This window comes from Ptiloglossa arizonensis, chromosome 14 (genome assembly GCF_051014685.1).
Source record: "Ptiloglossa arizonensis isolate GNS036 chromosome 14, iyPtiAriz1_principal, whole genome shotgun sequence".
NCBI classification, from domain to species: domain Eukaryota; kingdom Metazoa; phylum Arthropoda; class Insecta; order Hymenoptera; family Colletidae; genus Ptiloglossa; species Ptiloglossa arizonensis.
Genome location: NC_135061.1, coordinates 3,337,449 through 3,364,619, shown reverse-complemented (window position 1 = coordinate 3,364,619; position 27,171 = coordinate 3,337,449). Strand labels below are relative to the sequence as shown.

General features: G+C 33.2%; 2 protein-coding genes and 2 long non-coding RNA genes across 5 annotated transcripts in view; 2 read left to right on the top strand and 2 right to left on the bottom strand.

Moving 5' to 3' along the window:
- LOC143154380 (facilitated trehalose transporter Tret1) overlaps positions 1 to 9,196 on the bottom strand; it is a 36,744-nt gene extending 27,548 nt beyond the window's left edge. Inside the window, exons 1-2 of the mRNA XM_076326515.1 lie at positions 8,929 to 9,196; positions 3,403 to 3,577 (exon numbers count right to left, since the gene is read on the bottom strand). Coding sequence (XP_076182630.1) covers positions 3,403 to 3,422 — 20 coding nt within the window. The 5' untranslated portion in view covers positions 3,423 to 3,577; positions 8,929 to 9,196. The remainder of the gene's footprint in view (positions 1 to 3,402; positions 3,578 to 8,928) is intronic.
- On the top strand, positions 193 to 13,118 carry Nd-sgdh (NADH dehydrogenase (ubiquinone) SGDH subunit). Of its 2 annotated transcripts, XM_076326524.1 has the most exons (5): positions 193 to 246; positions 3,119 to 3,212; positions 11,925 to 12,043; positions 12,466 to 12,677; positions 12,764 to 13,118. In XM_076326524.1, the coding sequence occupies exons 3-5, from the start codon at positions 11,956 to 11,958 to the stop codon at positions 13,001 to 13,003; spliced, it is 540 nt and encodes a 179-aa protein (XP_076182639.1). In that variant the 5' UTR covers positions 193 to 246; positions 3,119 to 3,212; positions 11,925 to 11,955; the 3' UTR covers positions 13,004 to 13,118. The 2 variants fall into 2 exon arrangements, with proteins under 2 accessions (XP_076182639.1, XP_076182638.1); XM_076326523.1 differs by lacking the exons at positions 193 to 246; positions 3,119 to 3,212; positions 11,925 to 12,043 and adding an exon at positions 12,295 to 12,349.
- LOC143154362 (uncharacterized) lies at positions 6,342 to 6,873 on the bottom strand. Its single transcript, XR_012994053.1, has 2 exons — positions 6,732 to 6,873; positions 6,342 to 6,524 (listed from the first exon to the last, which is right to left on the bottom strand). It is a non-coding gene; the product is annotated as an uncharacterized LOC143154362 (long non-coding RNA).
- A 3,468-nt stretch (positions 13,119 to 16,586) lies between the features above and the next one.
- Positions 16,587 to 26,642, top strand: LOC143154276 (uncharacterized). The gene is made up of 3 exons (XR_012994037.1): positions 16,587 to 16,794; positions 24,220 to 24,339; positions 24,489 to 26,642. It is a non-coding gene; the product is annotated as an uncharacterized LOC143154276 (long non-coding RNA).
- The last annotated feature ends 529 nt before the right edge of the window (positions 26,643 to 27,171 follow it).

The window sequence follows — 27,171 nt, the reverse complement described above, 5'->3', positions numbered from 1 at the left end:
CTACTACTATTATTATCAATAGGTATTACTACTATTATCTTTAGGTATTGCTACTACTACCATTATTATCATCATTATTATTATTACTACTGTTTCACAGGGTTAGTAAGCCGTTTCAATCCCAGACTCCAGTCTCCAGTGGTTGCAAGAATGTTTAATCTTGAGTCACTTTTGCTACCAGAGTTTAATACAATTCCATCAGGGATACGGACACGGATGAGAAGTGGTACAGTTACCGGTATACAGGTATTTCCTATATCGTAACGGAAGAATGCAACCCGGTTTGTTCAGCTCATTTAACGAGTCTTTGCGACACACCGACCTGACGTCACGATTTTAATTTGAAAAAAAAAAAAAAAAAAAAAAAAAAAATACCCCGCGACGTCGATTCGTTTCTTTTCATTAACGCGCGCGGTGGCAATTTCCGCGAGAAACAGTTATCTGTTTGACTTTTAAATATTATCCTGCTTGCTCTTCACTCCGTGTTTATTGGTTGACTTACCACTATTACGTCGTTTGTGTAACATTCGTTCGATAAATTACGCGCGAGCCAGCCCAACCAGGTAGAAGACTTAATTTCCAAAACGAGCTTCTAGGTGTATAATAGCTCTGTGCTGGTAAATTGAATACGAGCGTAATTATACAATTATAAATGTTAAACGTGTATTCAAATTTGTCCGATCTTTTATATCGCACTTTCTTTTCGTACTCCAAAGGTCCAATTGATAAATACTAAGGAAATCTCGCGAAATTCTGAACGATTCTAATGCAATCTATCTTTCTCTTCGTTGGTTACAATAAACGATGCTCGAGGTTGCGGTTTCACCGGGGCTGTTTTAACTAAATGTGTTCAACCACCACGATAAGTGTTCAGTAGCATTTTAGGAGAGCAGGTGCGGTTTGCTACAAGTGTCGGTAAGAAGAGGGCTGTTGTTATTCGGAGAATTTAAATATACACTAATTCAAGTTACGAAAAAATTTGAATTGCTAATAGCAACAAAAGACGTATTCCAACGGCAAATGAGATTATTTTTGTACATACATATTTATGATGAATTTTGATAAGGTCGTTGATCATTTTGCAAGAGAAGGCACTTCTCTTTTGAGACTCGAAAGCAGAGACTTTGAACACTTTGTATTTACCGTTAAAGACTTGGTTCAACGTTAAAATTCCTAATGTTTTATAAACAAAAGAGAAAAAGGGAAATAATCAAGTAGCGTTACCTGTTTCCTGAATTTTTAATCGTCCGCATTTTCTAGATTTTTTTATTTTATATTTATTAAGTTTTTGAAACATATTAAATAAACATACTAATCGATAAATATATAATTTAAATATGTTTATCGACATAAATATATAATTGAAATATATATATATATATCGACATAAATATATAACTGAAATATATTTATCGACATAAATATATAATTGAAATATATATGTTTATATATCGACATAAATATATAACTGAAATATATTTATCGACATAAATATATAATTGAAATATATATATATCGACATAAATATATAATTGAAATATATTTATCGACATAAATATATAATTTAAATATATATATATATCGACATAAATATACAATTTAAATACATTTATCGACATAAATAATTTAAATATATTTATCGACAGTATGAATTTCTTTTTTCAAATATCTACCTTGATTAGTATGTCGTTTAAAAATTGTTCGTAACAGCTAACAAAATTAACTTCAAACCAGGACAACCAGGTTCAAACAATATTATTGCTAGCATTATTACGGATATTGAAGTAGCGGTTATCGACTAAAATTTAAAAATTAAGAATACACATTTTCTCGAGTAATCAATATTTTACGAAAAAGATAGTTAGAAAAAAAAATTCTAATTGAAAGATCCCCTGTTTTCACAATGGTTAAAAATCAACGACAAAGAATACTTTCGCAACGAAATGTCTACCATGCGAGAAAACATTAAAAGCAGACAAGAGTGACCTGCTTGGGCACACTGTTTTTGCTACACATCAGCCTAACCCAATAACCCTATTTTATCTGTATCTATTCGTGGCATAGCCCCCAATCAATCTCGTTCTCCGTTACGATGGTTTTGTTCATAATGATTTCTTCTAAGTTTTAAACGCAATACAAACTCGTAGAGCTTCTAGAGACAGACCGAACGCGATAGCATACTAATGCTAGAGCTCGCGTCGCGACTCGATAACAAATAAATAAATAAAGAGATTACTAAACTAGCTACGCAGATTACTTCTTTTTATAGTCGGTTATACTTATCAACGCTCGATAATAACGCTGTTACGAATTCTCGGGCGAATTCAATGCCTCGATATCCGTGTCTCTATGGCGTGTCAACGTTGCCAACAAAGGAAACATTTTTTTATTGCCGAGCGCTATCTTTGTCCGCCTCTATTGTGACGGATATGTGTAATACAATAGTCTCTGCCCCTGGAAAGATCCACAATGCAGTCGAAGGACGAAGGCTGGATTTACCACGAATGGGAGCCTTCAATATCTTCACGAATCATTCACGAACAGGTAGTACCGTCGCGACGAAAGAAAAAGGAAATAATAAAGAAAAAAAGAAATCTCTGGAAACCGCTTTTCAAGAGCCCGTTTGACAGTTTGATGGATCGTACCTGAGATGAGTTTTAAACTTTGATCTAAGAAGGGTCTACGTTTTAAGCAACGCTTGCTTTCCAGGGCAAAAAAATGACCTCTTTTTCGACGTTGAAACGGATTCCGTGAATTACATCGACTGCTCGAAATTAATGCAAAAGTTTACTCGGTAAAGTATTTGACACGGTACGACAGTTAAGAGAGTTATCAAAAGTGTCGAGTCGACTCGTTTTTAAGATTACTCGATTATCAACGGTACCTTTGTCTGGAATATTCGTGGACAATTATCAAAGTAGACAATACCAGAACAAGACGGTAACACTTTAAAGTTGAAATATCGCTTTTGTACGAAAGCAGAAAAAATCGATTGAAAGCGTTGCCATTTTTTTAATCGAAGTTTTCAGTTTAGTTCTGAATTAAATTATAGCCAGTTTTGATCATAAACTACCATATATCCTCATTGAACACAATGCTTTCTATTTGTCTGTTTTAGATTTACACGACAGTTCCAATAGAATCATCGTGCTACCTTGTAAATGTGCTTCGATAACTTTTACAATAGTTAATATTTTCTATCGCAAAAAATCGTGAGTACTCCCAGAACGTGCATTAATATATGAGAAAACAGCTGCATTGAAAAGTGTTACGGTTCCTTAATAAAAAAAATACTAAAAACGTGGTCCCTTTTGTCCCCAAAAACTCCCCTAACGCTAGAACTACCAAAGGGATGAATTTGATTTGTTTCTGAATGCGTATACTTCTTTCAACGATACCAACCTCAACGAATAGGGATCCATGATTTCTTCTTATTTTGTTACACAACCACAATAAGCGAGCTCCCAGCTGGCCCCTTTTCTTTCTTCTTCCGACGCGTTGGTCAATTGAAACTCTCCTAAAACGAATTCTCGTCAACTCAGACCGAAACTGTCGCACATCGCCACCATCTTACAGTCTGGAAAACACAAAAACGTACAAAAGATAATCACTCGGTTGGCCGGCCCGTTTCCTGGTGTAATTTTTTCCCGAGCAACGTCAGACCATTAAAGGAACACGAACAATTTCGTAGCACGAGGTATGCAATGAAAGAGAATTGAACGTCATATGACTGACTTATACCGGCTTGCATAATTTACCGTGCAATGCATACGGTGATCACGAACGTGTGTTTCGAAGGAGACTGTGGAATACCATAGTTAATGACATAGTAATTTCGTGGTTGAGACCGCCTTCGTGGTAGAACGTTAACTTTCTACGCTGAGTTCGAAGAGTCTGTTCGCGGTACGGTTATCTACTGATAAACGATCGTTGCAAAAGTCCGTATTCGGGTGAAAATTGAAAGGAAAAGTATGCGGTTCGTTTCGTTTCAAAATTAACGTAACGACCAACTCGAACAGAATCGATCGTTCCAAGATCCAATTGGATACTTCGAGAAGTATCTGATTAGATACTTGGAGAAATATCTAATTAGATACTTCGAGAGATATCTTAATTGGGTATTGAAAATATCCACCGTTCGATATTCTTTGAATATTTTTCACTCGGATTTCTTTACACCGTATTAATTACATTGTTCAGAGACAAGGCTGGTGCGGATTATGGAGAAACTTGTTTACTCTCGTGACATTTAATTTCTCTCAAGTGGCACTAATTGTCTAACAAGTATTCTTTATAGACACTATGGAATTAAATCTCTCGGTTGGCTGGTCTCTATTTCCTGGAGTAATTCTTTCCCAATCAATACTCTACGCGATTCAAACTCGAAGAATATTTTCCTTCTCCGTTGATAAATATTTTCCATAGAATTATCGACATATTGTTAATATATTGAATTATTGATATATTGATGGTCAATATAGTCCATAGAATTGTGTCGCGAATGTTCTACGGTGCAACATTAATTTAACAATAAGTACAGCACGGTTGGTAGGAGCACTGTGCTACAGGGGTGCATAGCTGTGTTTGGTTCAAATAATTTGCACTTTATATCGTTTAAATATTCATTTCGTTCATTTTATCGTATATCATTGTTGAATTAATATTTTGTAAATAAAGTTATCAACATTCAAAGTGAAACATCTACCGATGTATGAATACTTTTTTCAGATACTGCATAAACCAAAAAGTACATGTCTACATATATATAAGTGCATACGAGATGCAGTTGAAAATGCTTCTGTGAAAATCTATCACGAGAGTTAACACTTTTTATGGTTACACGGTTTATTTCGGTATCAAAGTGTGTCATCTAATGCAAAGAAGTTATAGTGCGTGTAGACTGTGCTTGTTATTCATCGTTGTTGACTCGATTCGAAGAAGGTTCAGATCAAGGTTGCCGGAAGAAATTCCACGAGGTGAATAGTGGGAGAAATTCGGTGTTGCGGACTGAAATAACGGGTGTCCTATTGTATCGGAACAGGGCTTAGGGTTGGATTAGCTCAGGGACGCGGTAACGTTTAGCTCGTCTTCTCCAACGCTCGAAGTTTGAATCCTGTTGCAGCGAGACGATCAATTTTTTGAATATTCGTACAGGAGGTTAAATTTAAAAAAAAAACAGTGACCAAATCTCATTGACTACTTTATCAAGTGAATCGAAACATATTCAACGAACTTACTATTTTGTTTCTATACATATGATAAGAATAAATTACTAAAAGGACAATCAATTTGTAAATTAGTACTAACCCCATTAATAAAATGGTAATCGATATATACAAAATTTAAATATTTAATTTGTATATTGACTTCTACCAAAATTAATTTTGCTATTACCGTTTAATTGAATTTCATCCGTGGTCCATAATTTATTCAATGTAGAAAATATTCTTTCAGTAATAGTACTGTTGCAGAAAAGCATAGAACAAATTTGATTATTTGTTCAATGTGTTTGCAAGGACAAGAGATTCAAATGATGGATCGTTTTGTCCAATGGTGAACATATGGTCATGGTATTTTAGCAATTCGTTCGATTGGACAGTTAAATTTTGACTTTTATTTAGATATAAATTTTTCCCATCTCTGGTTTTATCGTCGATAAATTGGTGATATTTTCCCGATGAAAATGAGTCCAAACACCACTTCGTTTGGAATATTTTTAATTATACATTACTTGAATCGTTTCTAAAAAAAACAAAATAATTTAAAAAGTCAGGATAAAGTAATGTTTGCACTTGTGTTCAGCGGAAAACTCTCGCTAACCCATTGATAATATTGTCACTAAGATACAATGATAAATATTACAATTTTAATCTTCATTAATGGATGAAATTCAACCATTTACGTATCTTATCGCTTTCGTCTGAGTTAGTCGCATGAGTTGCTTGCGACGGATAAATATAAACAATGGTAAAGATAATTTTGTTTTAGTTATCTAGGAATAATGATATGCATAGTTACGCGGAAAAAAATCATAAAACAATTCGACGGTAATTTGGTGACGTATTCCAATTTCACTTTCGATTTTGTTTGCTTTAGTTTCGATTCTACTCGTAATTATGTACTACTTTTGTTTCACAAAATAATCGAACAGAATACGAATATATTCTACACCATGTTTCAATAGTATTCTTAATTTCATCACTAAGAACTTCTCTTAATCGAATCAAGGAGAATCACATACTTTAGATTTTTTGGATTTTTCTCTTTTTTTCTTTATCGAGCCGTATTTCCTAGAATCGAGCATTACGTCAGGAATAAGAAACTAACAAACCTGCTACGATTCTTTAAATCGTTCGATAATGATTCACGATCGATAGGGACTTTGCGCTCGCTTACATAAGAGATTCGCGTGCTGGACCTCCTTCACGTGATTTACAATTAAGGACAGACACCGATGATTTTTCCTTAGATAGGGTACATTTGCTAGCGATCGTGAAACATTTCCAGGCAATCTTACATCTGATCTGTAATGTGACACAATTTAATCAAGTCTTTTCCGTTGATCGTTTAATGTTCAAACGATGTTCGATACGTATAATTCCCGATGATCGTAAATTGTCGATCGAGCTGAAGAAGTCATTAAAATAGATCAATTTTCAGGCACTATAATAAATAATGCCTCGTTCTATTGACGAACTAATATCGATTTAACGGTACAAGGTAATCCGTACTTGAGACCTGTTGTGACGGATATTATCGATACTTCACTCGAAACATGACGGAATAGAATAATCATTTTAGTGATTGCGTCACGTTCTGTCGGGAATTTTGCAATTCGTTTTAAGAGGTCTGCAGGATTTCCGAAAACCAATACCGACGGATAAGTTTTTCTCGATTTCGAAAACACGAATTGTTCTTCATCTTTTGAGACGTTCGAAGGCGTCGATTCCTGCTTGTTTTTCGTTCGAATGCAAAACGACGACTGCTTCCGAACCATTGTGTAGTCGAACGGGTTAGAGGTTAAGTAAAGTCGGCTTCTCATTGGGCAAAATACATGCCTGCAGACTGCAGGTGTGGTACAACTAAAATCGCGTGATTTCAACGATTAAATTATTCACTATCGCCCGAGATATCTTTACATGGTATAGCACATGACTACCATTGGTATTGGACACTGTAGAATCACTCTTTAGTAGTTTTTTAAGGAAAACGAAATATGTCTTAACAAAGCGTACAAATCTTATCACGCGACGTGATTGAGCGTTACGCGCAGCAGTGTTGATTTATACGACTATTTATTCCGTAAATAATAATTTCTGCGAGTAAACTTGCTTAGTAATCGAAACAACTATCGCGAATGGGTCGAAAACGTTTATTTCTATAGTGTCTGTATATGGGGTGAGGCAGCTAACACGCCCATGTTGAATAACTCGTAAATTATGCGTTGTGCAAAAGATTGTTTTATACAAAAGTTGACTTTCAAATTTCCGAAACGACTTCATCTCCAAAAGAGGAGGCAATCTTTTCTACGACGCATAATTTACAAGTTATACGAGTTGACACAGTATATTTCTATTGCCATAGAAACTGTTATACAGAGTGTTCTACCGATAACGGACCTAGTTATCTTTCCTGATTATGACAATGTGAAAAATGTTTGGTTTTAAAAAACGAATACGCTGGAAGGAAAATTATTTTGCAATGTCATTTTCGTCAAAATTGTCAATGTCGTTCGTGTTCCTTTTACAAACAAATACGTATTTTATACTCCCGTATGTTGTAGCTGACATTTATATACATACAATTATGTACAATAATATCATCTTAAAATGACCCTAAAACTTTAAATCAAATATGTGACTTATTTTCATCGAGAGAATATTACATGCTATTGCTCGTTTTAGATAATGTATCGCCGTCGAAGGACATTATTTCGAGCATTATCGTGATAATGAAGAAAATAAATCAATATTTGATTGTATTTTGCGTTTTTGTCGTGAAATAGGGAACAGGTTTATTTACATTTACAGGTTGTCCTCTATCGTGGAATCTCGAAGAAAATAAATTCGATATTTCGCTTCAAATTTTCTAGAATCTTAGATGGTTTTGTCCATTATACGTACATATATCTCTGAATGCATACGTATGTCGATCACATCGTACAGAAGAAAAACAGATACTTTCGCGTAACAAAAAATATTACTAAAAAGTTTGAAGAAAATTATATTAAAATCATATTTTTCTCGCAACGTTTCAGCTTTTCGAAGCCGTTCGAAAAATAAAAAAGGGTGGTTTTCTTTAAGCGAGATACCCTATATACAATTAGGAGAACTCGTTTCTAGAGAATTTTGAAAAGTGAACTAAATATCATCGTATCAGAGCAATATTTTCAACGAATAACGAGCTTACACAATTGAAGCCCTTAAGGCACCTGATATACCTCGCTGAATTATTAATTCTCTAAACGTTTAGTGTATCGTAGTATTCCGGACGTTTACTATTGAAATAGGCGTAGGTCACTACCACTGTCTATTTTTGAAACGGTAGTCGTTCGTATTTCTGCGTGAAATGTACACAACGTTCGGTGTGAGTTCTGTTAAGCTTCTAAACAAAGATCGTTCTCGAAAGTGGCCGTTCGTAGCGTTTAAAATATGATCCTGAATCTGTTCCTTCGATCAACAAAATTGAAACGAAAATCTCGTTTTCCCTTTGTGGCTTGGCACGAAATCGCTCCCAAGAATTAACAGGAGACGCCAGGAACATCGATCGACGAAAAGTCAACGGCACCGTGTGTGTGTGTCTGTGTATGTGTGTCATCTATTATCGTCTAGGCCTCCAAGTCATTTCGAAGGAAACTCGTAGCTTCCGTTTCGCATATGCCGGTAACGTTTCGTAAATACGGTAGTAAATTTACAAAATAGGACTCACCTTCAAGCCTCTGTGTCTTTCTTTCGTCTACTGTAGCAAACCGTCCCCTAGCTTCGGGGTATACGTAGATTACAATCGGTTGGAGGTGGAAGGGGAAAAAACACCAACCGAAAACTTCGTTTTTCTTCGTTCTACCGTCTCTCCTCTCTTTTTCTCTTTCTCTCCTTGTCGCTGGATAGGAACAGGATCTCGTCCGACTACGGATGCGTCGCGAGTGCCGCGACGTGCAGTGCGCGATGGTCGGTACACGACTAAGCCTGAGAACGCTGCGTCGCGTCGGTCGATCAGTCTGTACTCAATGCCTGTACTCTGCGTCGGTATGTTGCTAGAGACAAAGTAACCAATTTAAGGGTTGCTAAAGCGTATGGAAAGACTCTATGGCTGCAAGTAATCGCAAAATGATTGCATACGTCAAAATTAATTTCAGAGTCTGCGTTTCCACTTTGAGTCGTTGAACTACTATCTAATTCTCAACTTGTAACACGAAATCGGACGAGTCGAGTCAGCGATCTTCCATTACGTTCTCGCTGTTGGAAAATTATATTAGAACATCGGACGAATTATTCTGGTCCAGCAGAATCCGAAGTGATTCAAATTAATAAAAAAAATTGTGAAATATATGAAAAGAAACGTAATAAAGACTTAATTTAGAAATTAATTATTATCTATTACATTATTAAATGTCTAATATGATAACATTTACCGTAAGATACACATAGTACCAAAGGTAATATGATATAAAATACTTGTGGATATAAAATTATAAATCTTTTGTTCAAAGTATTCGAAGTTTTTAATCGTGTATTTGTATCATATTAATAGAGCTCGTAAAATTAATTATATCACATTTACTTCTTTTAATAGACGGAATTTTTTTTAGATGAATGTCAACAGGTAGAATTTAATGCAGTGTGGTGTTATTGCAATTCCATGTAATGAAGGGTGTCGTTCCATTGAATAATGTCCACTTGAAAAGTTCAAAATGCAGTAGAAGTAATTGAAAACAGTTAAATATATCTTAGTTACGCAAATATCAAGTTTCCAAGTTTTCCTTTTATGGCCTGAACTATATCTGTAACAATAATTGTCAACTCATCGTTACGGTTAAAGCAATTTACGAAGCTTGTAAAAAATGATACACCGCTTTGAATTCCCGTTCAAAAATTGATCAGTTTTGGCGGCTGTGGAATGTTGAAATAATTAACAATGGAATCTCTTAAGAAACATTGGCGTTGTCCAAATTTAATTTCGTGACTAGGCGTCAGTGTGATTTAAAGATGTCGATTGCAAGATCACGTAGAGGTTCACGTGCACAGCGGCGTGTCTTGCGAAAACGGCACTACGGGGGGAGGCGTGTGAATCACGTGGACAACTGGAGAGGTTGTAGGTTATGTGGTGCACAATATAATAAATTCTGTATAAATCTATTCTTCATGAAGCTAGGTGGAAGTGCAGGCGAAGCAACCGAACGTCACGAGAGGACTCGAAAGACGAATGGGGAAAGGCTCTACGGTCTTTAACCCATTTGTTCAGGGTCGTCTCGTTGGTGGAATCGGTAAACGTGTCTCCGTAAACATTCTAAACGGGAATATTTCGGAATAGGCCAAGCTCCGTTGAGCTTTTCGCGGGACATTATTTCTAACAATCATTCGATCCTGTAGATGTGTCGATTGTAGCGATAAAACGGTATCTATTTCTGACTTTAATTACCAGGAAAATAGAAAATTGTGATACGTTAGCAGATAGAGATATGAAAGATAAATGCGTAAGCGCATTACGTCGTATGACAAGTAAAAACAGAGTTTCAGTTATGAAGCTCAATGATGTTGTAAACGGGCAGAAATCTATCGCGTGCGTTTAACCGTTTCTCGTATCGTAGAATTTACGCGCGGACCGATCGCTAATGCTGTCATTTTATGCTAAATATGTATGCTGAAATTCGTTGGGCGGATTTGCAAAATAAAAACTTCGATATCATGTTTTTTAGTTGAACATTTTTTCGTTCCCGTTAGTAAAAGTTTATGCATTGAAAACGAGTCATCCACCAACACTTGCTTTACTCGACACTCTTTGTTCCGATGGGTGTCATGTTAAAATTATACGTTCACTCGCACGACAATTGCATCGGGATTGTTCGAAGTGCATAATCGAATTTCGCTTTGAGCACGATGAATATGCTGAATTAAAGCTTATATAACTAGTATTGTTTTGCAGCGTTTATAATTTTTAATATTTACCGGTATTTATATTATCACCAATAGTAATAGACTTATTAGTATCTGTAGAAGTACTTAGCGCTGACACTAATATTGTTAACAATAGTAGCATTAGCGTCGACACCAACATCGTTAACAATAGTAGTATTCAAACTGGCACTAGTATTGCTAACAATATTGTCAATGGTGTTTACTGTATTAGTATCCATTGAACTACTGACTACAATACTACTACTTGTAAACATTTTGGTTTTTGCACTTATACTTATAAATGTACTAGCTATGATATTAATACTCATAAAATTACTAATTATAGAAATACCAATCATACTACTACTAATACACATAGAAGAATTTATCACCCTTTTATCAGTATTTCTAGAGATATTAATTATAATAATAGTACTTGTCGCAATTTTGCTTGAAGTACCACTACCGTAACAGTAATACAGATAGTATAAAATAGTTGTGCTATTTAGTATACAGTACATTGTAGCAGCAATATTGATAGTATTATTTTGTATTATTATTATTCTAAGAACAAAATGATTATCCTAACTAATGAAAATATTAGATGTATAAGGAAATATATTTTTAATTTTTGTTTTAATTGTAATTAATTGTAATGTTACTTGCCACTATTAGTTTTTATTTTCTATCTTTAGAAATGTATTTAAATACTGTTAGTTCCCCGCTTCCTATTTAAATTATAATTTAAATTTACGCGGTTCAAAAAATTAACACCGTCGGTAAGTCATACGAGAACATTTGTACTTGTAGTAGCGTGCTATTCGAACAATTACAAGGCAAGATGGCGATCTGGAGCAGGTTTTTGTATTTGGGTGGCCAAAAATTGTTTAAACCTAATGGATTATCGCCGAAAATAGTGCTAAACAATGGTAATTATAAATTTGTAAAAAGAAGAAACAGAAATAAGTTGCACTAGTTTCCTGGATGAAACACTTGCTAAAAACCGATAGTGTTCTGTTACGCAATGTTTTTATGCTTAACTGATTCGAATAAATATTTCGTATAGTTATTGCAATAGTAACATTTAAATTTGGTAATAGTATAATTGTCTCGATTATTTGGATATTGTATTCGTACTAGAGCTTGAAAGTTAGTAAAGAGTGTTTAATTTGTTTTCATAAAAGTATAAAATTTGACATGTTTTGTGTGATTGTTTATTCTTCTATTAAAAGAGTGTAAGTAACTACAACAATCTATAGATTTTATGGCATTACAATATTGAAATAAGTGTCAAAAAATAATGTTGAATGATTAAAAGAGTTATGAAATAATTTAATTTATTCCTTTGCAGAAACCGTACGACGCATGTCAGATCATCATGTTATGAACATTCAACCATCTGAATGGAGCTGGAATGAAACTAAAAATTGGTTGCATTTTTATATCTTCTTGGGTATAATTCCAATTAGTATAATTGTATTTTGTGCCAATGTATTTATTGGACCTGCTACATTGGAACCAATTCCAGAAGGCTATATTCCAAAGCAGTGGGAATATGTTAGAGTAAGTCTGTTTTCAAAACTTGTTCGAACACATATTATATATAAAAGTGAGTTTAACTGAACTAGTAAACGTAATGTTTATTGCAGTCACCTATTTCAAGATTTTTTGCAAAATATCTATGTGTGAACCGACAAGAAGAGTACGAAAAATACCTTCATTATGTGCACCAAAGCTGGGAAGCTAAAAGAATACGTGAATTGGAAAAGACTGTTAAGGAGTTAATCAGAGACAGACAGGATTATGCAGGTTTCTCTTTCAGAAGAAATTTATATGGAAAATACATAAAAGAATATAGGGATTATCTAGATGGCAAGATAATAGTATAGAATTATTGCTCTTTTTAGAGTGAAATATAAATGGCATGTATATATAGAATACATCTAGGAATGTAATATTGTATAAATTAAATGATATATACATTCTAACAATGTAAAAAGAAAATTTTCTTTCCCAATTTTTCTTTCTCTCGTAAATTTGTTTGTTGGTCATTCTTCTAAAGATATATGAACACTTAAAGATAGAATCTAAAACAATTATTTACATTAAATATTTTCTAGTCTATATATACCGATCAACGGTATGTTAATTAATCTAGTGACTTCTCTAGTAAACTCTCGCCATCTATCATTCAACTTCAGAATTAGTGATTGGATCTTTTAAAAGGTAAATATGTATTCTATACAGGTTGTAAAAACAGATTCATTACAAAAATTATTTAGGACAATTTTTTCTTTTTAATATGCGTAAAAAGCACGTAAATACATTTTAGAATAATTGTTATTTTTATTTAAAAATTTGTATCCAGATAATTGAAATTGCTCAAATAATTCGTTAGTCATAATAAAAGGAAAAGGACCCCTTTTATATTATTTTGTATTATTATGAAGTTTCGAACACATAAACGTAATGTTTCTTTTGCTTGGATAAAACAGAAAAGTTTACGGTCTACATATTTACTTATACTGGTGAAAAAGTGTATTAAATGAGCCGATTGACATTGTATAATGATTATAACAAACTGAATTTGATTACCGTTAAAACAATCTAGAGCATATTATCCTAATGGTTCTTAGAATTTGGATTTAGTTTCTCTATAAAGAATTTTTATCTCGTCGTTTAATCTATGTTACACTAATTCTAGATTCAGTTATACCAGTGAATTAATAAGTTTTTAAAATAATTATTTTCAGGTGTATTGTCACATAATAACTTACGAATCGTAGTAAAACGTTTCCAGTACCTTTTGATAATGTTTTCGCAATCCTATCATTCCTTTATATGTATGTATTCGAACAAGGAATAGCTTCTACTCTACATTGTTTTAAAATTTTTTCTTTTAAATAATTTATTTAAAATCGCATCAACTTGCATAAGTCGTTAACGGCCACGATAGATTGTTGCAGTTCATAGATATTTTACCTCTACAGAGAGATAAATTATAATTTTTTTTAAAAGGTTAGTTTGTGTTTTAAAATCTTATACACGTAGATACATTCATATGTAAATACCTTTTCGAGACAAAGTGTCTCAATGCCAAATGACTGTATTATCGGTTAATTACAATCTTTTGATTAATAATTAGTACAGCCGCTAACCGATAATCCTTAACAGTATTCAAATATCTATATAATTAAGTCAAAGTGTTCCAAATGAATCGAAAGAAGTTATAATTAACGTATGAATTTTTAATACGATGCTTAATAAAAGGTCTTTGTGTAACCAATTTCTGCGGTAGCTGCTAATAAACGTAGAAATGTAATTACAATGGGAATTCTAATCTAGCAACAAATTTTATTCTCTTCGTGATTAACCTAGAATCAATTCAGGAAAGTTATCGCTTGTTGAAGTGAAAATTTTAAGTATACAGTTCAAGAGTAAAGACGACAAGTCTGTCCTCTATCGAATTTTTTGAGTGTGATGTTGAAAAATTTACCGCTAGAGGACCACATCTGTCACAATTAACTGTGCACAATTACTCTAGCAACGAGTTAATGACACAACCGATGTGCGTAAATACATCGGTTTGCCAACACGAGTGATACTTAGTGGTCATTGCCAAGGTTGACTGGCGTATCTTGTATAATGCAGTGGCGTTTCTCTTCAGCATGAACCTACGAAGGATTTGTACATGCACGCGAATAATTTCTGCGCGTTGACGGCTCGAAGGACTTCCTCGAGCGAATTGATCTTTAATTATGGCGTACTGTTTTTTTTCTTCCTTCTGCCGTGTCAATTACCTGTTATTCACGTGACACACAATTGTTTTCCGTTGTGCAATTCAGGCGTTTGTTTTTCAGTCCCGACCTGCACAATTTGGACTCTTTCCATTATTGTGCAGCTTACAATTAGGTGCGCGTGAGCTACGGGGATATCAACACTCAAGAAAAAATTTATTCTCGGAATATGTTATGGGATTAATGAAAAAAAAGACTGGTATTTTTGAAGTTCTTAGTCTTCGAAGACGAAAATAAGGGAAACCTTACTTTTTTGATCTTAAGAACAATCGTAACTGTATTTACGTATGTATATTGTATATCACCGTCAAATGTAATAGGTAATGTAACAATTCTATCGAAAATTTGTAATATTTAAATTTAATTTGAATTATTATAATAATAATAAGTAATACATCACTTGTGTATTATTTATTGTTATACAAATCCTTGATTAGTATCAGGGTTTAATAATTTTAAGGTTTTTGTAATTAGTGCTTAAAGAGGATTAAACTTCGCATAAAATATGATAGTGTATGTATCCATGTATTACGTTAATTGTTAAATATAACTCAATATAAAAACAGTTATGTTTGTTCTTATGGTCAAAAAAATAAACTATAATATGGGTATTTTAGATTTTTTAACTTTATGAAGAGTTCTTTAACCTTCAGTCACCAAAAGTTTATTTGTAAGAATCTCAGAACAATATTTGAAACAGATATTTACATATAAGTTTTTCTTTTCTACAAACATCTTATAATATCCACAGAAAGACATAAATATTGATCATTTGTACTTAACTATAGGACTAATCCAGTAACATTGCCATAGATACATATAAATGATTAAATATTTTTTTGTGATATTAAACTTTCAAAATGAATTATTACTTGGTTAGTAAGAAGATTTATCTAATTCATGTGTAGTCAGTTTGAAATAATTTATATGCATCAACATTAAAGTTACATTTGTCAAGAAGTAACAAATACTTTGTAAATGTTTTAAAACATTGATACAACAGTATGAGTTTTAAGTATACAAGAATCAGTGGTGTCAGAAGAGACGTCAATTCTATCACCTCTCATAGCATATTCACTTTCACTGTGCAAAGTACCAATAGGAGAAAATCAATGCTAATGTTAAAATTGTCACAAATTAGAAAAGTCAGCATACTCCGTAACGCAGGCAATATTCTGTCTAAGAATATATTTTCATAACTTGTTAGGATAGATAGAACATGGAATAATTTATTCAAATGCAAACAATTAATTTGTTCAAATAGATAGATCTCAGAATATTTGATTAAAATCTTACACACGAAATATTTGTGTAAACCGGTACGATACATAAGCATTATATAGATAATATCTGAGTGAAGAGAAGTACAGTCTGCATTATATGCATTATTATTAGGGTTTATGGTTTAGTATTCACAGAATACAACTACAGAATCGCATAGAACTTAGGTAATGTGCCTCAAAAGTCAGACCCTGAAATTTTAACAGCTTATTTACTGTAAATGAAATTGTTCAAATTGTAAAATAGTAAAAAGCTTTTTAATTTCTCTTCTCACAAAGAATTTACATATTTGTTTTTGATTTATCATTTTGAGACACTCTGTATACTACCAAAGACTGGATAATCGTCTATGTTCGTAATCTTTCATACAACTATTGTGTACAACACACTTGAATAACACCATTATATCATATCCTACTCTAATCATCTCTTAGATATTAATTTATAGTAAACGACATAATGTGATGAACGACTGAACGTTTAGTATCCATTGGCGAGTTTTCGTCGTAATATTGTCAGAGATGCGTTTGAAATTGTTCGAATAAATTTCAAGGAAGGCAATCCAAAAGTCCACAAGCTTTTCATCTCTCATAAGCCGAAAGGTAATTAAACAATCGACAGACATTCACAGAGTAAAAATATTAATGCCCAAAGTAATTATATTCGTTTAATAGAACGATGTGTTCGCTACGATCGATCTATCGGGTTTAGAACAAAAATCTTTGACAAATCTACCATATTTAATCCATGATTTTTTTTTAACGAATTACCACGCACAACACGATTACATATTTTTAAGGAATTCCGCATAACGCAACGCGGGACGCAGAATTTGGCGTTACTCGAATAACTTTGAATAAATCTTTACCTAGATAATCATCTACATGAAACATTTTTACTCGGATAATTTATCCGGATAATTGTGACTCGTTGTACGTCACAATTGATGACGTTTAAAATTTTATCCAGATAAAAGTTTTATCTCGTGACTCAAGAATAAAACGTTATTCGTTATTCGAATAACGAAGACGGACAAATAAATATTTTTACGTTATGTAAACGATATAAACTATTCGTTACGTACGTACGTGAGTGTTCGTAGTGTACACATACGTATATGGTATTCGTGCGGCAGGTACTTGTGTATTTACAGGAAATGTGATTTTCGTGCGGTACTTGTTATATTTTTGTGCGGTGTGTGTCGTGTTCGTTAAAATTTTCTATGATTTGTTTACACTTATCGTACCAACTACACAAAAATCACATTCTATATAAAAACATAAGAAAATCAGCACAAAAATTCAACGTAAAAATACGAACAGTACTGGATACAATTACCATACAAAAATCACACAAAGCGTAAAAATATCGCGCACAATATTCCACACACACACACACACACACGTTAGAAACACGTTACGTGCGTATGCAATGATCAATTTTATCGTCTCAATATATTGAGAAAATATGAACCAAATAGAAACTAGGCTGTTCGATAAGTTTTGTCGTTGTTTCCATTGTAAAAAAAAATACTACGACACTCGAACTTTGAACAACAGTAAATATACGAACGAGTCGACAAATCTATTGGGTTGTTCGGAAAATCATTTCGTTTTTTTTTGGTGAAAATGAAACACAATTTTTTCAGAATGTATAAACATTTTACCAAACAATACATTCTCCATTTTAGAAAACGAAATGACTTTACGAACAACTCAATATATTGAGAAAATATGAACAAAACAGAAACTAGGTTGTTCGATAAGTTTTGTCGTTGTTTCCATTGTAAAAAAAAATACTACGACACTCGAACTTTGAACAACAGTAAATATACGAACGACAGTAAATATGCAACTGCAACTGCAACGGACCTACGAGAAAAATTAGACTCGCGTCGCTAACACGTTATCGTGCAACGATATAGCTATTTCTCCTTTGATCGGTGGATTTGAAAAAATCGTCACCTTTCGATCGATTTTCATTTTCCAAGCGATTTGATGAAATTTCGTAATCGTCGTTGACAAATACACGACTTAAGATACCTCGTGGTGGGATTAAAGTCTGTGCACGCACGTGTGCTGGCTGTCGTTCGATTTCTGCGCACTAAACAATCGGATAAGTTCGCTGCAAATCCGCACAGGCTTTCCAAATGATAAATCGCGAGGAAGTTCCTTAGTGGATCTAGTCATTTTAAATCGCGAATTAATCATTCTTCCGTTGATTGGTAGCGTCGACATCGAGCTAAGAGACTTAGATTGGAGAACGAGAAACGCGCGACGCTCTTCTCTGTTTCTCTTTAATTATATAATACAATCATTTATTTCGCGTTAACCCTGTTTCTCGTATCAGGTGTTCGCTGTTTCTCCTTTAATCGGTGGGTGTTCATTATTACGCGCCCTCTTCTTTTTCTTTCATCATAATTTATTGGGTTGTTCGGAAAGTCGTTTCGTTCTCCAAAATGGAGAATAGATAATTTAATAAAATGTTCGTACATTCTACAAAAATAGAATGTACGTTTCATGTTTTCATTTTCACAAAAAAAAAAAAAATGAAACACGAAAGGAAAGTGATTTCGTTTTCCAAAATGGAGAATATATAGTTTGATAAAATGTTTATACATTCTGAAAAAATTGTGTTTCATTTTCACCAAAAACAACGAAATGATTTTCCGAACAACCCAACAGATTTGTCGACTCGTTCGTATATTTACTGTTGTTCAAAGTTCGAGTGTCGTAGTAATTTTTTTTACAATGGAAACAACGACAAAACTTATCGAACAGCCTAGTTTCTGTTTTGTTCATATTTTCTCAATATATTGAGTTGTTTCTAAAGTCATTTCGTTTTCCAAAATAGAGAATATATAATTTAATAAAATATTTCTACATTCTAAAAAAATCGTGTTTCATTTTCACCAAAAAAAAAGAAACGAAACGACTTTACGAACAACCCAATAGATTAATTGTTCTCGGTCCGTGACCGCAATACGATCTATTGTTTGAATTGTTTCGTATTACATCAGTATTATGCGATAACGACTTTGCACGCAAAAGTCGACGAGGAATTTACTTGCATATCAGCTTACATTTTGGATCTTACCTTCGAGTCGTTATCACGCTTGTGTAATCTCTGTGATCAAGTTCAATGTGTGTTCACCAAAAGTCGATTCCTCAACACCGCTAACATCCGTTTCGAATCACCTTGTATTGTAAAAATAAATATTTTATGTAATACACTTGAAAAATTCCTTACATATCGAACTCGATCTCATCACTTACGATCACTGTTTTTGTCGATCAAAGTACTCGAATACAGGAGTGTAAAAATACAATTCTTTTTCTTTATTTACGCTATGAACCCAGTACAGGGTTATACTTATAATTAAATACTTATAACTAGTAGTGGTATATAATAGTTATAACTAGATACTTGTAGCGGTATATAGTGCTTATAACTAGTATTATATAAATATACTATATTATATAAATATATACTGGGTTCTACTTATAATTAAATACTAGTGGCGGTATATAATACTTATAACTTGATACTTATAACTTGTAGCGGTATATAGTGCTTATAACTAGTATTATATAAATATACTATATTATATAAATATATACTATACTATATAAATATATCTGTATTATATAAATTCATAATTTTTGGATCAGTACCAAGCAATCCTCACAGACAGTCAAAGATTTAGATTATAACAAGTCTTTAAGAAATTTGTGAATGCACACTAAGGGAGCAATGTGAGGTTTATTTAGAAAGAAGTCGATTGTGTAGGGTGGGATGTAAAAATAATTTGTTTGATAATAATGATCGAATGATAAAATATACGAGAAAAATGTAACAAGATTTTCTGCAACATTTCGTATTGGATGTTGGTAAAATTCGACGACGAGAAATGAAAAAAATTGTTGAAAGTTACGTCAAGACGTTTACGTTTGTTAAACGATACGTTAGATTTGTACTCGAGTGGCACGAATCGACGCAAAAAAAAGAAAAAAGTTCGATGTGTGTTACTTGGAAACGATCTCGACAAACAGATGACACAATTTATTTTTTGCTCCGTAGTATTTCGCGTAAAAAGTTATCGATATATCTGTACGACGTATTTTTCTTTTTTTTGTGTTCTCGTAATAAAAATGATGCTGGAAGGCACCGAAAGCAGGTAAAAATGACGAAGTGAAATATAACAAGTGGAAGAAGTCTCGTAAGAAACCTACTTGACAGCAGCTTATGCAATTTTCAATCCGCGGAGTAAATGTAATCGCGCGATTAATGAGCCATGTAATTAATGAAACGTAATAGCACCGACGTAACCGACCGTAAATCATCTAATCGTTATAATTGGATTCTCCAAATATCGGTTTAACCGATTCGAGTGAAACCGATCGGTATTCAAGGTGCACACACAAACACATACACACACGTGTATTTCGTCATATAAGATAATCGTCTTTCACTATGAACGCGATTCCAGACGAACAAGTTTTCCCAGTCTGGAACGTTAAATCTAGTAATTGGTAAATTAGTTGCGATCGTTTCTTTTTTTTCTTCTCCGCTGACCTACAAAACGCGTGCATCGTCTCTATCTCTGAACACGATAAATTAATGCCACGCGTAGTAGCATTTACGTTGTTGACCTGATTGATTCGAGTGTAGGAATAAATGAATTTTCGAGTACTCGATATTTCTGGATTAACCCATCGCGTATAAAGATTCTTCTAGAACTAATTAAATATCTCGAAAAGAAAATTCGAATTGAATTTTCCTGGATATTTTCTATAGATTTACATTTTGCAAGAGGCAACATTCGAACGCGAAGTTTTGCAATTTTCCATGGAGAGATGTGACCCGAAAATTGCTGGTTTTAAATTCTAATAAATATGTAATAGACTGATATAAGGCTAATATGTAATCGACTAATATAATGTAAGATGTTTTACGTTTATATGTAATGACTAATATAATCTAATATAATCGACTTTCGAGCGTATGAACATTGAAAATGAACGAAATCTATCTTCGCGATCCGATGGAATCTCGATTGTTCGAATTGGAGTACAAGTTTATTTTTTTCTTTCGTTTTCGGTCAAGAGATTCCGAGAAATTCCACCGAAAAAGAGAAAAATGGGTATTGTCAGAGATGCAAGGTCAATCGTAATCGGAAACAGAAGACTTGAGTAGAGCCGCGGGTTTGATTAACATAAAAGTCATTCGTCACCGGAGATAGTGGCTTCCTGAGTCGAACGGGTCCTTGGACTTATTTCCTGGTTAAGACACTCGGACTTTCGTTCATTCACATCGTAGTCGATCAATGGCAAGGTCTCAGGGAGACGTTAGTCTGCAGGTCTTGAAGTATATCATTTTCAAATCAATCATGCTTTTTAATACAATCAATGTCGACCACTGTAAATTTATAATATAATGTCAAGTTGTGTGGATCTTTATTCACATAGGGGATTGGATCTCTTATATAAATGATTTCGTGTAAACCTTTTGTATACTTCAAATTAATCGTACACCTTAATACAATCAATGTCGACCACTGTAAATTTATAATATAATGTCAAGTTGTGTGGATCTTTATTCACATAGGGGATTGGATTTCTTATATAAATGATTTCGTGTAAACCTTTTGTATACTTCAAATTAATCGTACACCTTAATACAATCAATGTTGACCACTGTAAATTTACAATATAATATGGTCAAGTTGTGTGGATCTTTATTCACATAGGGGATTGGATTTCTTATATAAATGATTTCGTATAAACCTTTTGTATACTTCAAATTAATCGTACACCTTAATACAATCAATGTTGACCACTGTAAATTTACAATATAATATGGTCAAGTTGTGTGGATCTTTATTCACATAGGGGATTGGATTTCTTATATAAATGATTTCGTATAAACCTTTTGTATACTTCAAATTAATTGTATTCCTTAATACAATCAATGTTGACCACTGTAAATTTACAATATAATATGGTCAAGTTGTGTGGATCTTTATTCACATAGGGGATTGGATTTCTTATATAAATGATTTTGTGTAAACCTTTTGTATACTTCAAATTAATCGTACACCTTAATACAATCAATGTCGACCATTGTAAATTTACAATATAATAATGTCAAGTTGTGTGGATCTTTATTCACATAGGGGATTAGATTTCTTATATAAATGATTTTATATAAACCTTTTGTATACTTCAAATTAATCGTACACCTTAATACAATCAATGTCGACCACTGTAAATTTACAATATAATAATGTCAAGTGTGGATCTCTATTCACATAGAGGATTGGATTTCTTATATAAATGATTTCGTATAAACCTTTTGTATACTTCAAATTAATTGTATTCCTTAATACAATTAATGTTGACCACTATAAATTTACAATATAATAGTGTCAAGTTGTACAGATCATCGATTAACATAAATGAACGAAATCTGTCTTTGCAATCTGATGGAGTCTTGATTGTTCGAATTGGAGTACAGTTTATTAATAACATTTAGCAGACTATATGTTTGCTTTCAGCCACTACAACAAGGAACCATATTAATCTTATACTTTGTTCAACTGTGTTCTTATACCTATTCAATTAATTTACACTTTCTTTGAACGAACCTGAATATCCAAAGAATCTGTTCACGAAACAATACGGTGCTCCTATTAGAGATAACAAAATCCAGTAAAGAGGAAAGATTTAATAGTTTTTCTTAATGGAAAATTGCATATATTGTGGCACTACAAAGATGTAAAAAGTAAAGATTGTTCTGTATGTTAAAATGGAAAGATTAAGGGTAGAAGATATAAAAGTAATTATTTTTGCGATACAAGTAGTCGAAAAGGACACACAGGATTGTATTGAAAGATACCACACGATGGAGAACTATAAAATATAATTTTCACGTAAAAACATTACATTAAAACACATTGTTGTACGAACATATATCTAAAGTTCGCGAAAGAATTAATAAATCTTGTTTATCCTTCGTAATCTTAAATGTTATGTATCGCTGCTTTTTCAAGAGAAATTAATTCCGACCAGTACGACATCCATGTCAAAATTTAATACGACTGCAAAGGGTTAATTTTGAAGGCTCGAGATTTTCACTCTTCAAATTTTAAAGATTGATATCAGCAACTAGAACAATTGCACTCGGTATCGAAAAAAAAAAAACGGTTTAATTTACTTAACAGATAATGTATTTTTTTCCATCAAGATAACACTCGACCACGTGTGAAAAACAGATGCTTGCAAAAAATGATTAATTTACATTGGAACGACTTCGGGGATATTTTTTCATCCGACATTACCTAATCAAGTATTTGGTAAACTATTTCGACGGAGTTGAGAAAAATATTGCCGTGATTAGAAGCTGCTTCGCTCAATCTTTTGTATAAAAATGAGCGTTTTCATAATAAAGGGATCGAAAAATTAATAAACAGATGCAAAATCGTTAGAGAAAATGAGAGAAAATACACTGATGATTAAGTTTAAATATTGTAAATAAATTGTTTCATTTTATGCAATTCAAATTGTAATTGCAGGTCGTCAAAAATTATTCATCTTTTCTTTTTATCTAGATAAGAATTTTCCTCATCTCTGAATGATACTTTATTCCCTAGTATCGATACTATCGATACAATACTAAACTCGTCGTTTAATGTTATATTCGGTTTGTAATAATTTTTAGTAAAAGCAGTCAAGTTCATCTTTCACTTCTCGCGTACAGTGTGTTCGGTGTGCTTTCTCGTGAATATTTAATTCCTCTGTAATCTCACGTTCAAATTGCGTAATTCTTGTGAAACGAAGTCATAAAATTCGTATTTCTTCCGGTAGCATTTATATTTAAACGATAATTTCTCTATTTCTTAGTTTTCTACTGTACATAAATTAATCGAATTTTAGAAGAAGAACGTATTTTATAATATTACTTAAAACTAATCTCACGTCCAAAGTAATTAGGGATAATTTTCAATGATAAATTAATTTTTGTTGCAGACGATCTTCGATGACCTTGGATGATATTTCCCATAAGAAAAGAGAAGTCAACCATCTTCTCTATATCTCCATCCACGAAAAATCGAAACCAGATGCATATTCGTTAACCTCCAAAACCAAGTAATAATTTCTCTATCTCTTAGTTTTCTACAGTACATAAATTAATCGAATTTCAGAAGAAGAATATATTTTATAATATTACTTAAAACTAATCTCACGTCCAAAGTAATTAGGGATAATTTTCAATGATAAATTAATTTTTGTTGCAGACGATCTTGGATGACATTTCCTTTAAGAAAAGTGAAGTCAACCATCTTCTCTATATCTCCATCCACGAAAAACCAATACCAGCCACAACTGGTCCAATACATATTTGTTTACCTCCAAAACCAAGCAATAATTTCTCTATCTCTTAGTTTTCTACAATACATAAATTAATCGAATTTTCGAAGAAGAACGTATTTTATAATATTACTTAAAACTAATCTTACATCCAAAGTAATTAGAGATAATTTTCAATGATAAATTAATTTTTGTTGCAGACGACCTTGGATGACATTTTCTTTAAGAAAAAAGAAGTCGACCATCTTTCTTATATCTCCATGTACAAAAATCCGAAACCAGATGCATATTCGTTTACCTCTAAAACCAAGCAATAATTTCTCTATCTCTTAGTTTTCTACAATACATAAATTAATCGAATTTTCTAAGAAGAACATATTTTATAATATAACCTAAAACTAATCTCAGTTGAAACCCTAACTCAGTTACACATCAGGTCTCTTTAAACTCACCACTCCGTGTAATTAAATCATTGTCAATTTCGTCCAGGCTCGACATTAATTGCAACGTTTCATCCTATTTCGCCGATCGTATTTCTTCGTAAATCCGTGTACCGTGAACGGTTGATCGGGATCGCGCTAATATTTATGCGAGTTTTATGCTAAATCCGCACGCTCCCGATGCTTATCTATGAATGTTACATAGAACGAGAACGAGCGGCTCAACATTCTGATTTACTTTCCCGTCTGTTCCGCATATTCGCGGGCGACCCTGCGCCGACATTTTTGTCCCCTTTCCGAAACCGGAAGCAAATAATCGATCACTCCCCTCCACCATCTCGCGTGAATATTTCGAGCATTCGTGGAATCGTTAGAGTTCGGAGCTCGTGATCTTTAGTACGGTGAATCGAATCGTTCGGTGTAAAAAATTAAAAAAAAAAGAAACAGAAGAAAAAAAGAGAGAAAAATCGATTGAACGATCGTACGTCCGGTGTAAAAAATTAAAAAAAAAGAAACAGAAGAAAAAAGGAGAGAAAAATCGATTGAACGATCGTACGTCCGGTGTAAAAATTTAAAAAAAAAAGAAACAGAAGAAAAAAATCGATTGAACGACCGAATCGATTAGATCGCGACGATAAGGATTTATTCCTGTTCTCGGTTGGAAAATCCTGTTAACGCGCGTGCCGATTGCGACTCGAGTACCGTTTTGAAATTCATCACGACGTCGGAGAGTCCTCGGCTTTTATTGTTAACATCCGTCGAGTGTAAAAAAAGAAACACGACGACGATTCGTACCGGTGACGAAAGATCGGATAACTGAATAATCGTTCGAAGAAGAAAGGTATGTGTCGCGCGCGTAATATGGAAGAAAGAAGAGCAGGCAAAAACGTTTGGAGCTGTTGAGAGAAAAAAAAAGAAGAAAAAAATGAAACAACAAGAACAATAACGATCCACGAGCGTACAACTGCACGATTTATCGAACAGAGACAATGCGGTTGAAATTGCGAAAAATTGTGGCGCCTTGACGATGCTTACATATTTTTACTTGTTCTCGGTGAATCGAGTGACAAACAAAGAAAAACCAAAGAGGAATGTTTCTTCCAAAGCGATAAATATTTAATTACAATCGGTGGATAAATGGCGATCGGCGACGAAGCGGGTTGAATAATGTGGAATCGAGGAAAATTATGATCGATGGTAAATAAATCGAGAAATTATAAAACGGTTCGCAGACTTTAGCGACGCACCGCGATTAACAATTAATAAATAAGTAGAAGTACGTACTCGGTCGTTTATCTCTTAGATTAGATTAGTGGTAGAGTATGCAACGCGATAGTAATGAAATGATCCGTGGACTAATTGGCCCCGAGACTGAATCAAGAGAGGAATATTCATCCAATTAACATTGTCGTCGTGACGGTCAACAATTGTCGATACTGAACGCGATTAATGCTAATTAGCGGCTTCGATTAATTACCGAGTTAGACGCAAGGCTACTTTCACTTTCGTCCAGCTTTGAAAATTGATTAATAACTTTCGAATGTTTATCGTTGAATTTATGTTTTGGAAGATTGGTTTGTAGTCTAGTTACACGAGAATGTTTATTTTTATTCTTTAGAAATTTCGTTCGAACTATTAGATTGCTAAGTCGTTTTGTTTTTTAAAATGGAGAATGTATAGTTTGGTAAAATGTTTATGCATTCTGAAAAAATCGTGTTTCATTTTCACCAAAAAAAAAACGAAATAATTTTCCGAACAACCCAATAGATTTGTCGACTCGTTCGTATATTTACTGTTGTTCAAAGTTCGAGTGTCGTAGTATTTTTTTTTACAATGGAAACAACGACAAAACTTATCGAACAGCCTAGTTTTTGTTTTGTTCATATTTTCTTAATATATTGAGTTGTTCGTAAAGTAATTTCGTTTTCCAAAATGGAGAATATATAATTTAATAAAATATTTACACACTGTAAAAAATTCGTGTTTCATTTTCACCAAAAAAAAAACGAAATTTCCGAACAATTCAATAGAACTCGAAGAATAATCGATGGAGTAAGGATCAACAGGTGTCTCTGTCTTTTTAAATAAACTTTTTATGAAAGTTTCTGTCATTGTGTCTTTCTATCATGGCAGATATAGGAAGTGGACTCATCGTGTTTCATTTTCACCA

Coding starts and splice junctions, on each gene's coding strand:
- Nd-sgdh (XM_076326524.1), top strand. CDS start 11,956: ATGGCGATCTGGAGCAGGTTTTTGTATTTGGGTGGCCAAAAATTGTTT. Junction 12,044..12,465: donor GAAAATAGTGCTAAACAATG/GTAATTATAAAT, acceptor ATTCCTTTGCAG/AAACCGTACGACGCATGTCA. Junction 12,678..12,763: donor AGCAGTGGGAATATGTTAGA/GTAAGTCTGTTT, acceptor TGTTTATTGCAG/TCACCTATTTCAAGATTTTT.